General features: G+C 43.6%; 1 protein-coding gene across 2 annotated transcripts in view; it reads left to right on the forward strand.

The window, feature by feature from the left end:
- The window catches only part of dati (datilografo), a 63535-nt gene that overhangs the window by 3180 nt on the left and 41499 nt on the right, over positions 1-18856 (forward strand). The window contains exon 2 of one of the 2 annotated variants that reach the window (XM_069136850.1): positions 1526-1609. The exons of the other annotated variant lie outside the window; for it this stretch is intronic. Within the exon in view, the coding sequence (XP_068992951.1) occupies positions 1526-1609 (84 nt within the window). The remainder of the gene's footprint in view (positions 1-1525; positions 1610-18856) is intronic. 2 annotated transcript variants of the gene reach the window in all.

The raw sequence follows: 18856 nt of genomic DNA on the forward strand, positions 1-18856 counted from the left end.
ATATAGCGTGCTGACTACACGGTTCGCGCACACTCTTGCTGCCTTGTCCGCTGACTTACCGTACCACATTCACACCGACACCCTGCATACACGGACACACTTTCGTGCCAAACTCACACGTATCCCGGATCGTAGGCACACACAGATAGGGATGGATGCAGATACGTCTCCTGGGGTTCTTGACCCGCGCAATACAGATAATGCCATACGCATAACGCGCCTGGTACACATCTCAAGAAAATATCGAACGGTATTTATCGCACGGTTTTATCGTGCTCGTTTCGAGAATGGGAAGAAAAAAAAAAAATTGAACAAAATGGAATAAAAGAAATTACACAACCTGAATTTATACACGCGAATCACCCGGGTAGATCTACTCTTGTATCTCGTTCACGGAAACGCGTTTAAACTGGTTGAGCTTTGTAATAGATTTACTCAATTTTATCATGCTCATGGAATTTCAATTGCACGTGTGATATTTCAACTGGAATATATTTCAACCTTTTTGTCAATCAAATCCAGTCTCCTAATAAACACATTTCACGCGTCAAAATGTCGGTAAAATCGGAATTCTTTCGGCTTTTACTGAAAAATACAACTTTTCCGTGGTTGTGCGAACGTGCCTGGTTTTTATCGGTGTAGTATACAACATCGCTTATTTTCGTCATTTGTTCTTCAAATTATTATCCAAAGCTCTGCAGAACAAGTAATGCGAATATATAGGTACAGATAAGATGAGCATTAATTGAAAAACGTTCAATGACAAGTGTCGAGGTGAAAAAAGGTGCGAATAAACGCATCAGTGACACGGCCGTAGGCGTACGACAGTCAATATTACTTCTAGACAGAAGATGTCAAAACTTTTACCACTTTGCGCAGCGTCGGATCCGACTCTTTGTCTTCTTTTTATCGAACCTTTTCATTGCTCGGCTATATTCTCGCGCAGTAGGCAGGTACTGCAAGCTTCGAGAGCCAATTGTACACAAGCTCGACTACAAATTGTGTTGTTTTTTTTTTTTTTTTTTCACTCCCATCTTCATCGAATCGAAGTACTAATTCAACACGTTGGTTCAATTACGCGCGAGTAATATAACTCCAGGCACTGTTCATCGATAACTAATCCAAATCAAACATCGACTCGCGTATCGGTATTTTCATCTCGCGAGCACGATATCAAGGTCGCGAAATTATCGTCGAACGGAATATCGAATCGCGCCTACACAAGCACACGCGTAGATGAAGATGGCTCTTTCAATTCGGACCATCCGTGTCTCCCTAACTCCATTAGTCTCTGCCGCGTCATGGGTTCAACACTTTCTCGACTATTGACTGAAAACTTTGCAACCGCAATTTTCTTCTCGCAAAATTGCCCTTCACGCTAAATGAACGGGTCCGTCGCCAACAGCCCAGCCTTTCGACCGTACGCCGGGCTGAATGCAAACCCAATCGGTTGAATACGTCACGATTGATACAAATTCGTATCCGCGCCGCAAATCCTGACTAACACGATCCTCTTCCTCAACAGTCCCGCGCCTCTGCAGCTGGCCTAGGAGGTATCGGTGGTATGGCGAACATCTCTCTGGAGGAATGCTTGTCCTACATGCAGCGAGTGAGTTGAAATGTCCAACTCGGTGCACCGCCTGTTTGTCATTCATTGTCTTCTGATTTTTTAATTGTCTTTTTTTTTTTTTTATTCTGCTACCTCTGAGCAGCGAGAAGATTTGAATGAATTTCACTTGTTTTTTTGTTTCTGAATATTTTCCCATTGATTTTTCACCGTCCGATTGTTGATCTCTCCATCTCTATCCGTATCTCGCTCTCTTTGATTTTCATTGCAGTTTTATTCATCTCTTATACTGACATCACTCTGCACGTATATTCGTTAATATTAATGTAAATGTCATTGTTATATATGTGTATATATATAACGTAAAGCTAGGAACCTGTTTCCCTGTTTTTTTTTTCTAGACTGGATATTCTCGTCTTAGGATTATCTTACGACTTATATATATATATATATATATATATATATATGATTATATGTATATGCTTAGCATCGCTGCAAAATCCTTTTAAGTTGTGTAGACTTATAAATTGTTAGCTTTGCCGTTCACGCCAAAACGCACTTAAAGCATGCCGACGCAATAATAATTCTCAAACATCAAAGTGTAGGTAAACCATCATATACTATAGATTTGTATTTGTCTTGCATTTTTCTATACCCACACTTGACATTTGTATATCAACGTATGCACGTGTCTGTGAAAATTGTTGTCCCCGCATCTGCGACGCGTGTCTCCCCGTCATCGGCTGATGATCGTAGAGCCCAGCCCCCTCTTACCCATCATCGATGCTACGAATGTGCAACTCGACAGTGTCGGCTCCCATGTTCTCGGAGACCCCGAGGTTGAGCCAACGGTGCGCTGGTATTAACAAATTCATTTTCGCGCCCAGCTCCTGGGACTCCTATCAAACCGATCATCCGATCAGCTGGTTCGATTTTCGGCCCAGCTCCCAACCTGCGACGGTTTTCGCTGACCGCGGTATTAAACCATGCGTATGATAGCGCTCGGGGGAAAATTCGGGACTGATTGAATCCCGAGAGTGTCAGTCGTGCGCGGAATCGACCCGAATTTCGTCGTTCAGACGATGCTCCAACTTTTCGCAAAACAGGAATGATGCAGGCGGGAAGCTTGCATGAGTTTTAAAGAAAGTACGTCTAACGAGCGTGGAATTGTGTTACGGTGAAAGAAACGAGGCGGCGCGGGGTAACTTCTCGAAGAAAACTTTTAAATTCGCCTCTCCGTGAAGCAACAATTTGTTTCGTTAAGTAGCCAAGGCGGTTCTTTGTTTTTGCGGTTTACTTTTATTCTTTATACCGCCGCGCGACTCCTGCCGAGTGAATGTATACTCGGGTAACGAAGGTATCCGCCCGGTTTGTACTCTCCCTTAAAAGCCATAGCGGTTGGAAAACTTTTGCGAAAATGGGAAAAATACCGACGAAGAAGAATTTATTGCGAAGTTACAATCTCAGCGTTACTTAAATTAAACCCCCCTTCTCGACTCGGCGCCATGCGTTAACGTTTGACGATTCTCTCATCATTCTCCGCGCAGTTTTAAAAACCAATTTTCATTTCCACCCCTTTCGCTCCACCCTGCCACCCCGCACCATCCTATATCCCTGCCTTTCAAACTGTCAAATTCTTGTATTTCCCTGCCGAAACGAGGATGTGACATATATTCTTTGAGCCGATTTGAGACCGACCCTCCGGGTGTGGCAACGTAATATTTGGCACCCTCCTTCCGGGCGAGCAATTTTTCAAGATATTTTACGGAGGGGCTTCGTCGAAAGCGTGCCCAATCGGAAACCGTCAAATCGATAGAAAATGGTCGCGCTGCCACTGTAGTCGGCGAAACTGTTTCGCGGCTGCTTCGCGCCGCGTAAAAAACGTGGGAACAGCGGAGAAAGTAAGACGAGAAATAGAAACAAAGGGAAAATGACGAGGGGAAGAAAAAACTCGACTTGACCCAATCCAAATATTTTTCGCATTCATGGTTCCGACCCCTTCGTCGTTTTCACATAGACTCTGTTTTTTGCCGATCGAGGGACTCTTTTTTTATAAATTAAATTTTAATTATTTCGCCACCTCTCGACGCGCTCCACCCTTCTGCTGCTAAAGCCTCAGCTATTCAAATCAATTTTTTTCCGATGCAAGTGTGAGCCGGTACACGGTTGTACAAACAACGTCCCGTATACAGGCGCGATATAAGGGTGCTTACATGTGAACGAGCGCCAACCACCGTTAACCCATCCCGTTTAGACACACGGCAATTAAAAAAGGACTACGAAGGGAGGGACGGAGATTCGCATGCTTTTTCTCAAGCCGTTGTTCTTCGCCCCGGAAGGGAATCGGATCGCGGAGTGTGGAAACAGGTTTCGGAATCCGGATGAAAAAAATTGGGATGAGAATAAGCGAGGAAGATTGGTAGGAAAGGGGGGGGGAGGAAAAAAATTAAGGACACGGTAGACTCGTTCTCCAGATGCAAATTGGATACGTGGTTATTGTCTCAACCCCAATACTCACCGACTGAATAATAATACTTCTCACGTAGCCGTTCGCCGCGTCGTACAGAGTTTTTTCTAGCCGAGGATTTTCTTCTTCTTCTCATTCTTCCTATTCTCTAATTTAAATAACGGTCCTAGCACCGTCGTCTTTTGTTTCATCCCCCCAACGGGCACGAGATCGGAACGGTTTCCGTGCCGCTCGGCCGTTACACCCTTATTCCTGCGAACGAAATTATAATTTCTTAACCCCTTCTATGCGGGCCGAAGTTTACTCGGTTTTCAGTAATTTTCTATGATTTTCGGATCGCATGATCGTACATAATAACACCGGGTATTCCACTTCAAAACATTCATCCGAATCGCCTCAACCCACCGTGCTAAATTGTTTTCAACAAATGTTACGTTGCCCTTAAATTAACCTACATATCAGGGTTGATAATTAATATTTCACGATTTCTGCATCAGGTATACCGACTTACTCGCACGATATGTAAGGTACGCAACTTTTCGCGCTCTTTGATCCGATGATTTATCGGGTATTAGATTTTTCTTGTAAATTAACACAAAAAGAGAAGGAACAAGAATTTGTTCCAATTGATAATTTGATAAAACTAGAAAAATTATCTCTAAATCGATAATGAAACGGGATCACAGATCCAAGCTTTAGGTTCGCTGTCAATGGAAGTTAACTTTGCCATATTTATCGAAGTATCAATAGTTACGAGACTAAACTTTTACGCTGTAAAGACTGTTCTGCGTGTTTTGATTTTGGGGATTCGCACACTCACAATACAGTGAATTTGCCTATGACTCTATGAAATTCACATATTTTCAGGTACAAGGCTCGCACGGATTACGTAATGAAAGTTGGATCGTTTCTTTTTTTCATTTGCATCGTCCAGGATATTAATAACGGATGCGCTGATATAATAACCCGCAACGATTGAACGCGCGGTGTAACAGCAAGCGCAAGGGTTTCCGGACCCGCCTATAAATACGTAACACGCGTACTCATATGTATAAATACGTGCCTGCAGCATTCGCGAGGTTCTTTCCAATCTAAACCGTCTGAAAATCCACGAGCTTCCGATTTCGACTTTCGGTCACGTGCCGCGCGGGGTCAAAGGACTCGCAAATCGGGCATCTTACACCGCGCGCAAACTCGCCAACTATTTTTCCGCAAAAGATCCCGCGTGCTCGGAGGCGTCTCCGGTTTCGCCCAGCGACGACCTACCCCAACACTCGAGATACTTTCTTACGTGCTGCTCTCACACACGCGTGCGATACGTCTTTCCCCGCCAACCCGGGTGCATATAATTCTTTGTGCGAGCCTGCAGTCGGCCGCTGGATGTGTGGATCGCGATGGCGATGGTGCACTTCTTTATTTCATTTCACCTCTCTCTCTCTCTCTCTCTCTGTATTCCTCTTTTTTTTCTTTCCTTTTTTTATCGTTCGTTGACTCTGCTCGCGGCCCAGAGCGTCGCCCGCGTCCGGCACACTGCACTCCTCCGCCTATATACGCGATAAGATTGCAATTCTGCATGCTGTAAGCCGAACTTGATGCCGTCACATACGCGAACCTTGCTGCAGGCCGCAATTTGATGAAATTGGACGCGTTTTCGGAAACAAAAAAAAATTTTCTTTCAATCCTCGCCGTTACCGCGACGAGTTCCTACCGATTTCGGCATGTTTCTTTATTCCGCGTTTCCTCCCTGCCGCCGTTTGACAGCCGCTCGGCCGATTTTCCTCGCTCTTCGAATATTGTCGAAGCGGGAGTGGATTTCAGCGCTGAAATACTAGTTTCCTCGTTCTAGGCCGATCGGCAGAACCTCGGTGGGCCGGGGCTGCAGGTCGCCATGGTGCGGCAGCCGCAGCCACAGCCTCCGAGCCGGCTAAAAGATCGTTGCCCTTCTAAATATAAGTTTGAAAATCGAAGAGCAAAACTGCCGAGTTTTGCCTCGGTCCTTGCAAAAAGAATGAGAGGAGGGAGGGCGGGGGGGAAAGAGGGGCTGATGTGCACCGTATCGCCTCTGGCCTCCCTCGTGAGACGCGCATGGCCGTTGCGGCCCTCCGCGCAGCGCCGCGTCTACGGTCCGCGATTATGCTCCTTACGAGCCTCCCGACGTCCGGGCTGATTTCGCGGGCGATTCGCCGCCTCCTCTTCGACGTAGTCGTAGGTCGGGGCGCCGACAGCGAAGGACGACGGCTGTGCGAGAAGGAGGCGAGAGACCCTGACGACGACGACCACGACGACCGCGAGATAAAAAGAATTCTTTCTTTTTCTCTCTCTCTCTTTCTCTCTCTCTCTCTCTCTCTCTCTCTCTTGACGAGGAGAGGGCTGGGGGGAGGAGGTGGAGGGGGGGAAAAAATAAAGCTGATTCCGAATCTGGGTCACGGAACGTGCGGCAGCGTGCGTAAAAATAAGAGAAAATTGCTGCACTCGATCGGCGGTGGGGGGTATAAAAAGAGAGCTCCTACGGGGGAACCGAGGGAGACAGACATCGTGACGACGGGAGCGAAGGAGAAAGAGAGAGGGAGAAAGAGGAATGATAAAAATAACCAATCGGAGGAGACTGACCGCTGCGATGAAGCCTATATACGCGTGCAGTTCTTTATCCTCGATGCATTCGTTGCACCGCCAGACGTAATTATTTTTACGCCGTCGACGCGTGTCCCCGTTTTTTTCAATTTCTATACGTTCTTATTTGCCCACACTGTTTCTTCTCTTTTTCCTTAATTTAAGATTTTCATTTAATCCCAACCCTTTTTCGCGTAAGCTAATTTTATAGCATTTCATAGAAGCAAAAAAATTAAAAGTCATCTTCATTTCTTTTACTTTCTTCCGATTTTTCTGTTTGTATCTAAAATTCTCGTTTTACCATACGTACGCAATCTTAACGGTTTTTTTTCCCAACCCGACGTAGTTGGAAAAATTTCCTAGCTCAAATTATGCCCAGGTATTATATACAGCAGACACGGGTAATGGGAGAGGAAATTTTAATCCTACACCTTCTAACCATTTACGCACACGAGTTCAATAAGAGGTTAAACAATTTTCCCGCGCAAATATGTCGTCAGCGTTGCTTCGATTTTCGCGCGCTTTCCCCCCCCCCCCCCCCCCCCCCCCCTCCCTCCCTCTCCTCCGTTGCGTTCTCATTGTTAGTCGGCAACCGGGTTCGAAACGTGGGTCAGGGATACAGCGCGGTCGAAGAATTGAGAGGGAACGTGCACTGAGGTATCGTAATTGAAACTCTGAACCTCCGTTTCGGTGTTCCCTTCGATTCTATCGAAAACTGTTCTCTGATGCCTCCGCCGAGTTTCGAGGCGGGCGGAAGGGAGGGTTTGAAATTCTTGCAAGAAGAACGACGAGGGCAGACTCCTCGACGGGCGTCGCGACGCGGGCTCCTTAACCTCCGACAACCTCAACCTTCCATCATCCTGGACCCCCTCCTCTCCTCAAGTTTCCCATCTCTTCTCTCAGCCGTCTACCTTCAGACCTTCGCGCCAGATCCCCCACTCCGTGATCCTCGGCCAATGAGGATCGAGGACGCGGTTGCACAGAGCCCAGGCTCGATACACAAGGCACAAGGCAATTCTCCGGGGCCGAGCATTTTATACAGAAAGACTCTTAACAGAAGTTGCGCACGCAGCCGCCGCAACCTAACTTCTACTATAACACGCGTTTACGCATTCGTCTTTCGACTCAAAAGTTTACGCGCTTAAAAATTCGCCGCTCGGGAATCACGTATAGAAGAGAGACGATCGTACCGCGCGGCAGAAGACGCCGGGCAGTTTTTTATTGTCACGACCGTTTTCACTTTTTTATTCGCATTTCCAACATTTTCATCCTTCGATACGTAAAATTCTCTATTCCGCGGGAGAAAGAATTGACCAAAAAACGCTAACTTTTCGCAATCGAGTTGTATTTTTTTTTTTTTTTTTTTTTCATAACGTTCGTTTTAAATTTCTTCATACCTTTTGAAAGAGGAAAAATACATTCAACCGATTATTAAAGAAACATTTAAATAAATAATTAATTGAATAAACATTTTTTTTTTTTCAATTTTTTCCAAATTTTCCCAGAGAATAACTAATAAACAATTTTCTCTCACCTGATCTTCACAAAAAAAATTTTTTTTATCTCGTTTGTATTTCAAAAAAAAAAAAATTTAAAAAAAAAAAAAAATTCAGACTTTCCATCCACACTTGACTTACCGAACGGCGTGATGACAGATTTCTGTAAGGTACATAATTGTCAAAAATATATTTTCCATTGCGATTAGAGAGAAAATAATAGTTTGCTTTTTTCTTCTCATCTCTGATTGTATTATCACGTATATATGTTACTGTTGAACAATTACAAGATGGTGTTATATCGCTGCTCGTAGAATTTTCTTTATATCATTGTCGTTGTCGTCATCGTCACCATCATCATCATCATCGTCATCATTATCGTCACCATCAAAGTCACGTGATGTAGACATGGCATTACTCACCAGAGTATACGTATATTTGCCTTGACATATGAACAAATTTTTCCACTTCTTGTTGCATGAAAAAAATTCATTTGTTTTTTCTTTTTCATTTTGTCAACTTCTTCGTCTACCGCGTTGCCAATAGTCACTATCACGCGTCTACAGATTCTGTCAGAAGTGTATTTCGAGTAAAACAAAAGAATAAAAATACGAAACAGAACAAATTGAATAAATAATCGAATACAAAATAAATAAAATAAGATAAAAATAAAAAAATAAAAAGTTAGTCTCTCAAGTGTCGGACAATGGACCCCAACAGTGTGCCATATTTTGTGATTTTTTCAACCTAACGTATAGTATAAATAATATACCTAGATATATTTACATAAATACTGTGATCAATAAACGCTTCGAACTATTTCCGTATATATAAGGTAAGAATGACTTCACGATAGATGAGCTATAAAAAAAAAAAAAAATAACAATATTAACAATTTGTATTCCATAACAGAGATTCAACCTTAGCTAACCTCTAATAAATCGCTTGTATCTTATAACAGTGATAAATACGCAACACTTAAATGACTTTTACCGCGTTTTCAATACTTCGATGCAGTTTTTACGAACCAAACAATTAGAAGACTCACAATTTATCTGTCACAATTCGAATTGGTCCTGCGACGCTTGTCACTTGGCAGTTATCTATCGGTCTTACGTCAGTATACCTGTTAGAAACGCTTGTCGTCCCCGAAATCGCGACTTCTCCACGTAGAGACATCCGATTCATAAGTGATATCAGTACGCACGGTGCGAATGGCACGGGGTTTACAATTTACAATTTTCCAGATCGTCCCGCACTTCGGGGATCTTATCGTTACATTCGCATGCTTGCGTTTTCATACTCGAATAATTACGTGCGCGGTTTTTGTAAAGATGCGATAATACCGCATGTATGGGTACGTGTAACGTTACAAGAGCCGCTCGTTCGGGATACGCGGATACATGGGTAAAAAGTAAAATTTGTAGTAAGAAAAAAGACGAAAACCTGAAGAGAGCCGGATTGAGACGGGGAAAAAAAAAGTTTGCGCGAAAAAGCGCAAAGCGAGTTAAGAGGCGAGGCCGGTTAAATATAAAAGTACCCCGACCTATCCCAAACTGGCGCAAGAACGCTGCTGCCGAAACGAAGACGCCGCTTAAAACTGCAGCATGCTGCACTTGGTAGACCCCCGTCTCTCTGTTTCTGCATCTATCTTCATCCTCCGCCTCTCTCTTTCTCACTCCGCATGCCTGCTGTCGAAGTAGGTACACGACGTTCTTACCTACCTACTTATACATACAACCAGCCGTGATCCTCGCAAAGCTTTTTTATAAAAGGGCGCGCCAAAAGCTCTCGGTCGCGAATTTTCCCCGAAATTTTGTCAGTCTTTGAACGTTTTTTTACACAACAAATCGGTCATCTCTTATCAATTTTCTGGGAACGTTCATTCGTCGTTCCTGCCGATCGGTGTTACGTTACGGAAGTTTCATTTCTCCTTTTTTGAGGTTCAATGACTCACCGATTGTCTTGCCGCGTTTCTCGTAGACCCGGTCCAAAGTTTGCAAAATGCAACGGGATGAAAGGGGTGAGGAGGGAGAGGAAAGGGTGCGCGGATCGCGCGGATGGATGCGCATCGAACAAGCTCGACGCGGAGCGTATAATACGCCTTGTACACCTACGAAGAACGAGAAAACGAGACATGCTGAGGGGAATCGTGGCAACAGCGCAATTGCAGGCTGACATAAAACATATGCAAGATGCAGCGGGCAGCAGCATCCTACCGCAACGTTCCTCTATAGGTGCAGCACTCTTGCCGGTCCGCGAGGTTCTTCGTCGGCGGGATGAATTTTTATTACCGATAATTTATACACTTATAATACGGTATGCGAGTTTTGGATAACTTATTATCATTCCTCTGAGGCGTTGTCAAAATTTTCAAATTTCTTTATTTACTTTTGTCTTTAAATTGGTACTGTTGTATGTATGTGGAAGCATTCGCGAATGACGGAAGTAAACCGATCGCGTTTAATTCTCGTCCCGTTCGCTCTCTAGCGCTCTGCTTTCTTTCTCGTTCCTAATTATTTATTTGTTTCTATTTACATTTATTTTTTATTCTTGTTTTCGTTCGGTTAGCTCCCAGCGGTTGGTGAACCTGACCTCTACCACTGCACGCCCGCTGCATTCCCTCAGCCCAAGTCACGTTGGATGTCATTAAAATAAATTAAACTTCGCATCGTATACGAGAAGAAGTTCTGCGCGGTCGGCGTAATTTGTTTGCCCGTTATTTTTCATCTCCTATCTTTTCCAATTTCTTTATCGTCAATCCGTATTAACAATTTCACACAGTTATTGCCAACATATTTCGCCACGCGATCTTCATCTTCCAAACAAAAAAAAAATCAAACGAAAAACAAAGAAGTACTAGACATCGTTAATTCACGCCTTCGTGAACGTTGGGTTTGGTCAAGGTATGTTACGCATTCGATGTTTTCGAATTTTTTTTTCGGGTGAGATTCGAATCGAGGGGAAGGTTTTGCGAAAAAAGGGGGAAAACGTGGATGCGGTGGACCTTCGCATCGTAATTTTTCTTAACCACAATACGCGCCGTTTATCGTCGCGTAAACGCGTGCACCCTACTAAGTTCAATTTCAATATCAGAACCGTACCGTTTAGCAGTTTCAGTCACGGGCGTTTATTTGCCACGCGGTCGTAGACCCCGACAAGATACGTCCCTCTGTTTCGCATGCCGCGAGTTAACCCGCGCGATTTCAAACTCGCCTGGTTTCTTTTCCCTCATGAATATTCATTCGACGATGGACTGGGACAAGATAAATAAGATTATCGATATTAACGGTAATTGATTTCCTGTTGGATCATTATCACTCGTTACACTTATCGCAAAGCATCTATGAATATTCTCCCTTCTTAGCAAAAAAACAAATCCTCTGCGGTTAATCAAAGTCTATAACAATCGCCTACTCGTGAAAATCGGAGTGAATTTTTCAACACGCGTTTTAATATCGGTGCCGGGTAAGTCGGGGTGACGTTGAATTTTTAACAGACTGTACCGCAGGACTGACCACCGACAAACCCGTCCGTATTGTCTAACCTTGTCGAGGCGGGATATACGTAACGCGGGTCGGTGGATCCATGCAGTCGAGTACCTACCTTGCACCTATCCCAGTGTTGTCCGTTATCATACGTTTGATATGATAAATAATACCGTGACGTATGCAAGGTTACTGCCACAGGCGTCTGCTGTCATACCGCGAAGAAACGCAAGGCGGCAGACTGCAGCCATGACGCGAGTCTGTGAGTGTAAGTGCATCGTGAATGCATTTACACATAAATATCCCATTTCCATAGGTAGAAATTTATACCCGAGTGTACAGGCAAAGGTATCCAGAGTCTTGAGCTGCGATTGTAATTGATGCAAGATTGATTTCGACAGGGATACGAACGCGGGAATCAATTTGTTTGCGAGAAGTGAATTTTCGTTTATGTTACAAATTGAACAAATTTTAATTGATATACGGTGGGAGAGAAATGATTCGAATAAAATCCACATGTTACTAAGCATTTACTCGAGAACCTCGAATTCGAATGAATTATTTTATCCATTGTCAGTGGAACAAGGATCGGAATTGATTGAAAACGAACATTTGCAATCGCTTCAAGATCCCGTCAATTCGCGAATCTTTGAACAAAAAAATCGTCGAGTCTAGGAGATGTTATTTAACGCATGTTAATGACGTGTACAAAGTATAAATTAATTCCAGATCAGTTTTACTTTTAACTGTACCGATTTTTACTTTGAAAATTAATTGTTGTAAAAAATTCAGCAGGCAAGTCGGGTTAAACGGACGAAGAGAACGACGATCGGCTAGATTCTCGTGAGTCTTGAGATCCCACCCAGACAGAGTCGTGTCAGCATGTATGTACCTACACCGATGCGACACACCTAACAAGTGCACAGCGAGTTGTACTGGGTTAATGACTTTTCCTCCCAGCATTCCGCGCGCGTTTGTATTACGAACCAGTTTACTCGTTTAGCTATTTATCGATCTATTCTATTCGCTAGCAATGATTACCTGCTTACTTTTTCATTTATGCAACTATGCGGATCTTACTTTTAGATTCTTTTTTTTTTTTTTTTTGTTTCTTTTATTGTTTTGTGCCACTATTATTCGCGGACATCATCGAAATAACGTCCGATGACGATGAATGGATATTTATTTCAGACGTGGATTTTTTCATAAATTATTTCTACTTTTTTTTTTTTTTTTTTTGTTTTTTGCCTTATTAGTGAACCGATTTACTTCCAGCCCACTATCGATGAAAACAATTGACGGTCGTTTGAGTGCGAAAGCGAGAGAGTCACGTACCGCGGTGACTCAGAAACGAGTCTGTGGCGAGTCGCGGCAAAACCTTCCGCAACTTCAGAGCGGCGAGGAGCGACGGGACGATCCGAATGCAATTGAAAGCAACTTAATTTCATTTCTTTGCCTCGAGGTGGATTTCTCACCTACATATCGAGGTCGCGGGAGTCGGAGAAAATTCATTGTTTTGCGATTTGGTGAAACTGGAAACGGGGGTGGATAGATTTTTAGAATTTTCGCCTTCCCTCGGCGTTCATTAGCGACAATACCGCCTCCTGCAAATGCTCAATCTGCATTATCGGATATTCATTTATGTATAAAGTTTTGCAAAATGATAAACATACCAGACTTGGCAACGTGGCCGACAACTGCAACTGCAACTGCAACTGCAACTGCAGCAGCAGCCAAGGCCTGTCGTACTTTTATTTTTGTCCTCCCTTCGCCTCTCCTCGTCATTTTTTCTCTCTCTCTCTCTCTCTCTCTCTCACTTTCTTACTTGTTTCTTTCGTTATTTTCTTCGTCCGCCACCGACGCTGACGCCAACGCCACTGCCGTACGTTTTTCTTTATATTATTTTTCTCCTTCGTTCGTTCGCTCGTTCGTTTCTTCTTCATTCTTTTGCATCGCCTTACTTTTTTCTTTTCTTTTCTCATACTCGAGTCGGTTCCGCCGCACGTTGTCTGTGGTCAGTTTCTCTCATGTCCGCACACGTAACATATAACACGTCTCGTTCCCTTCGTGTTTACCCACTTGATCACTGTACTTCGGTAAATCCGATTCCAGTGAAAATTTCATAAATGATTGACAAGACTAGATCTCGTTTTCTTTCCTTGGCCTTAGCTGTAACAACGTGGCCGAGTAATACATATGATGACTTTGATCTGAAAAAATGTATGTATAAAAAAATTACACAAATTCCGCAGACGTAGAGCTTAGTTCTATCTATTACCGAATGAAGACATTAATTTTACTGTCCTTGATTGTTCCTGATAATTATGTTTTTTTCGTTATTCGTAATATTCCTTTATCCGCGCGTATATTGAATCTGTCGCTTATTTATTTATTTTGCATAATATAACCTCGGTTCGTTGATCAATGCAACGAAAGGGGGGGGGGGGGGGGGGGGGGGGGGAGTAGGAGGAAAAACTGATTGCTCGCCGTATGTGCATGCGGCCAAGTTCTAAGCTAGGCAGATCTCTCCTATCTGCGATTTATTTGCAATGACGTCACAGATAAGACGAGCAGCGGCCATGATGCATAAAGAACAAGACCATGGAACAAACTCCGCCCCATTTTTCACACATTTTCTCTAATCGATTCGCCCGTGTTTTCGAATATACTTTACGAAATTTTTTCTTACTTTATTTTCAAATTTCTACCCACGTCGCAATGTTGTAAAGCGTGTTCGATAATCGTCCCACCGATGAAATCTATAATTCTTTTTGGTGTCTGGCTACTTTTTGTGGTAGTAGAAGAATAAAAAAAAAAAAAAAAAAATGCAAAAACGAGATCAAGTCAAGGCGGCTGCTGGTAAAATCTGGTATGACTTCCTGCAACTCGGTGGCTCTGAAGTACCGGGGTTACAGCACGTCAAAGAAAGCTCGGCATTGGTCCAGCCGGTTTATCGGTGCCGTTCGATTGGCTACGGGATGTTGCATCGTGTGTTATTTCAATCGATATCTCCCTAGCGATTTTTTCGCGCATGACGCTATCTCTATTCGTCCGTTTTTAATTTTAGTTTCTCGACACAAGAAATCGTCCCGTTAGTTCGCGACGCCACTCGACGGACGTCGTTGCACTTATACACGATCCTGTGCCAAGCCGCGATCGCGTTTATGAGAAATCGAAAGAAAAGATATTCTTTTTTTACTCGCTGACCGTCTACTCGTTTTGTAAAAACTCTGCCGACTTTTTTTCTTTTTTTTTTTTTTAATTCCAATTCCGTTTTTTTTTCTTTTTTTTCTTTTTTTCTTTCACTTCGAAAATTGAAAAATCTCAGTGCGCCGCGATAGCCGTACCGAAAAATCCTTTCTTACGTTACAATCGCGATAATTATTGCAAAATCGCCTACAGCTGGCTAGCGCCCTCGTCGCACACATGCGAGCGGGTCTTTATCGCAACTTTTCACCAAACGGAGAATTTAAACAGCGCGCACACGTCGTAGAATTGACTGTAACTTGAATAATACCGCTCTTGATTATAATAAACTCTGTCATTCTATTTGCGGATCGAGGACTTTGTTCGCGAGTGCACCGATCCACAATGCTTACGTAACGTAGAGTTACGCCGACGTTTTCCATCTCTGGAACTTGGGATGCATTTTCGCACGCGGATACACGAATGGGGAGTTTTTAAAAAATGCGCCAACTCGGTTGGACAGTTTTGCTCATTCTGCAAACACATATACACATATTTTCCTTTGCATGTATTTGATCGATAATTTATCGCCGTAATAAAAGAGAAAAAGATCGAAGATAATTGTAAACGGGAAAGATGTTGGTGACGGTTTGTCGGTTTTTCATTTTTTATATTCGACGGTAATTATCGTGGAACGGATTGACATGAACCCTGGTGAAAACACGCGTGGAATTCAAGTTTGATGAGGATGTATAGTTTGAGCGAAAACCATGGCCCACCCCCTCCGCCCCAGGGTGCCTGGCGACCCCCCTCCCCTCCCCAACACCATCCCCACTCCCACCCTCACCCTCACTCCCATTCCCATTCCCATCCCAATCCTCATTCCCATCCCCACTCGGCCCACCCCGGCCACCAAAATCACCCCCACGTTCCTCCGCCGTATCAGCATTCACACCACCATTTGGTGGCGCCCCAGGTAATCATTGTTCATTTTAAAAGAGCGATGCTCAACATTTTTCTTTAAATTTTTCATCCATTTGCGTGTTGCTTTTTGACGAGGAAATAAAATATTCCAAATCATCTCAAACCAGAATTGCAGAATTTCAAGCTCTGGACGTTTATAATTTTCATCGCGATATGAAACGAAAGCAAATGATTTCAAGTTACAAGAGTATTTCATTATTTTAAGAACCTTTATTTTATAACTCGTTGTCACGTGAAGAAAATTGAGCTAATCGCGTAAGAGATTGGTGATGGATATCCGATCAAAGAACGAATTTTACCACATCATGAATTCTGTTTCAATTTTAACCATCCATTGTCTTATACGAAAAATAACCATCGGTCCTCCGACGATTCGTTTCGAATCCTTAGGAGAAAGGATGAATGTATTTAATCGGAATTGGAAAAAAAAACGACGCAAGATGGTCGGTTCTCCAAACAACCCGAGTGAAAAAACTCGATTTAAACCCTTCCCGCTGCACCTTTCCCAAAGTGTTTGGAACGCCTGTTGCTTACCGGGTATATCAAGTACCTACCTTATATACCTCTGCGTAGGTATACGTGATATATAACCCGGCAGAGAACCGGAAATGCATCTACGGCGAGTCCGAGATATATCGTTGAGTGAATCAACTGCACGGAGTCAAGTCGAACAATTACAAGAAACCCACACCCCCCCCCCCCCCTCTCTCTCTCTCTCTCTCTCTCTCTCGGTACCTTTGCAATCGGCCGTTCGAAAGTACGCCGTTGCATAAAGCGGGAAGGCGGATGGATAGAGGTACCGCACCTTTGGAAGCATATGCGTTGTACACCGCGATGCGGCGATACATGCGTGGGTGGAAGGAAGGAAGGAAGGAGCTCGGTGTCCGGGGTTGGGAATGGGGCATATGGGCAGCAGGTGAGACCTTTGCTTTTGTGTTCCCCGTGGTGTATCCGAGGCGATGTTCCTCCATACGTAGGTATAATATAAAGTAGCCCCCTCGCTACGGCGTGACGCGGTTACGCCGCTACTAAACATAAAGGGTTATACCTTGCCGTGTATACCATACCGTAACACACGCGGAAGCGGAACGCTAACGATCTTCGTCGCCGGCGACGCTACGGATCGGAAACGCTAGGCCGGGGGTTAAAGGGACCGAATTTTTAGGGCATCAGTGCCAAGGGCAACGATATTATGGATCGACGAGCCGAATCAAAGAAAGAACATTCAAGCTGCGAGGGAGAGAGACGCCGGCGATGAGCGAGAGGGACACCCTTGAAAGGGTTGCCCCGGTCCAGATCAGATGCTGCTTCGAGAAATTTTGATTCAATAAGCCGGGGGGACGAGAACGAATTAACTTTCACAAATTTGGAATAATACACGAAGTTTCCGCTACCGTTGTAATTTACATTTGCCGAAAACTGTCCTGCATTTCTTGTGACGATTGTTATAGAAAAAGAATGAAAAAAATTCATATCCGTATGCGATAGTTATAATTCAGTCTTGGGAGGAGATTCTTTAATAGCTTCCCGTCCATCGGAACTTGTGGATCACTTTTCAAGTCAATGTCTTGGCAAAATCTTATCGTTCATGTTTTTAGAATCTTAAAACCCTGTGGAATATGCAATCTTTCGTGATTCAAAGAAACGAAATTTCAATAATTATTGTTCTTGATGATAAGTTTTTGTAAAAAGTCGCAGATTTCCTCCAACATTTTCAAATCTCTCCGCTGATTTTATTCTTAGATCTAGATGGCATTGATTTTATTCCTGAAAATTCTATCGAATATATGAGATTATTCTTAGATTATTATAAGTAATTACAGAAGAGTGACCGAGTCCGTGTATTTTACCAATTTGTCAAAGTGAAGTGACGCGAATCCCTTCGGGCAAAAATCGTCGTATTCTCACGACGCGTGATACCGATGGAATCTTCTTTGGAAGCGGTTCTTTCACAATGGTACAACATACCGCAGGTGCGGGTGATGTGAATGTTTCTCGTATCGTGCGCGGGATGATTCAGGGGAACACTTTTGTTCGATTTGAATCCTCGATACGAAGTTTCTTGGAAATTAAAAATGAAATAAAATAGAATAACGAACTGGTCTGAGTGCATTAGCGAGGAACAGACAGACGCTACTGCTTTTTAGGAAATAGCCTGCTCAGTCTGTTGATATATTTTTCCATTATTAAAGACATTAAGCCGCTGCTCGCTGCGCGCGAGGAAGCAAGCAACTCTTTCCATTTTCTTTTTTGTCACGGTGATAAATCAGGCAAAATAAAGAAAGAAGGAGAGGGTGAAAAACGAAAGGAGAAAGATGGTTGAAGATTTTTCCCTCGTACCCTGGGTACGAGAACCGCGAACCGCACGCAATGGCAATTTTCTGTCCTCTCGGAGATAAAAATTTGATTAATTAACAGCCGGCCGGTTGCGGATTCGGGAAAATTGTACGTGATTTTTAAACGACACGTATCAGAAAACATCTGCGGTTGTGTGCCACGCAGCCTATCTCATCGCACCCAACCCTGGCGACCTTCCCGCGTTTATCAATTCTCGGATTTGTGCAGCTTACATTATATTATTTATATCTGTCTACCGCACACCGCGCGTCACACACGTCGTGTATTCTTTTATCTGATAAAGAGCGTGGATAACCATCTCAGTTCCGTACGTAGACATAATTGCACGCGCAGGATGAGCTACGAACTTCTCGAGGTCGTTGACTAATGTTCGAGGGATGATGCAGGTATAAAAGGCAAGGAATGCGCGGCATATTTTTCGTTTTCTTTTTCTTTCGTCAACTTCTCTCGGACCTTTGCCGAATGAAAATGCGCCGATGGAAAAAGACCTGTAAGATGGAAAGAAAAACGGTGGGATTAAAAATTGTCCAATATGCAAGAAGAGGCACTCGAGATAAAAGACAATCGTCCTGGCATAACGAGCGAGTCGCCGTGGGATCGTCATTAAAAATCCGTAACTTAACTTTAGCGGGAGCGTCAAATCGTTTGTCACTACACCCCCTCTCCCACCCTACCCCAAAGACTCGGGTTTTCGCTTCAC

This window comes from Neodiprion pinetum, chromosome 6 (genome assembly GCF_021155775.2).
Source record: "Neodiprion pinetum isolate iyNeoPine1 chromosome 6, iyNeoPine1.2, whole genome shotgun sequence".
Taxonomy (NCBI): domain Eukaryota; kingdom Metazoa; phylum Arthropoda; class Insecta; order Hymenoptera; family Diprionidae; genus Neodiprion; species Neodiprion pinetum.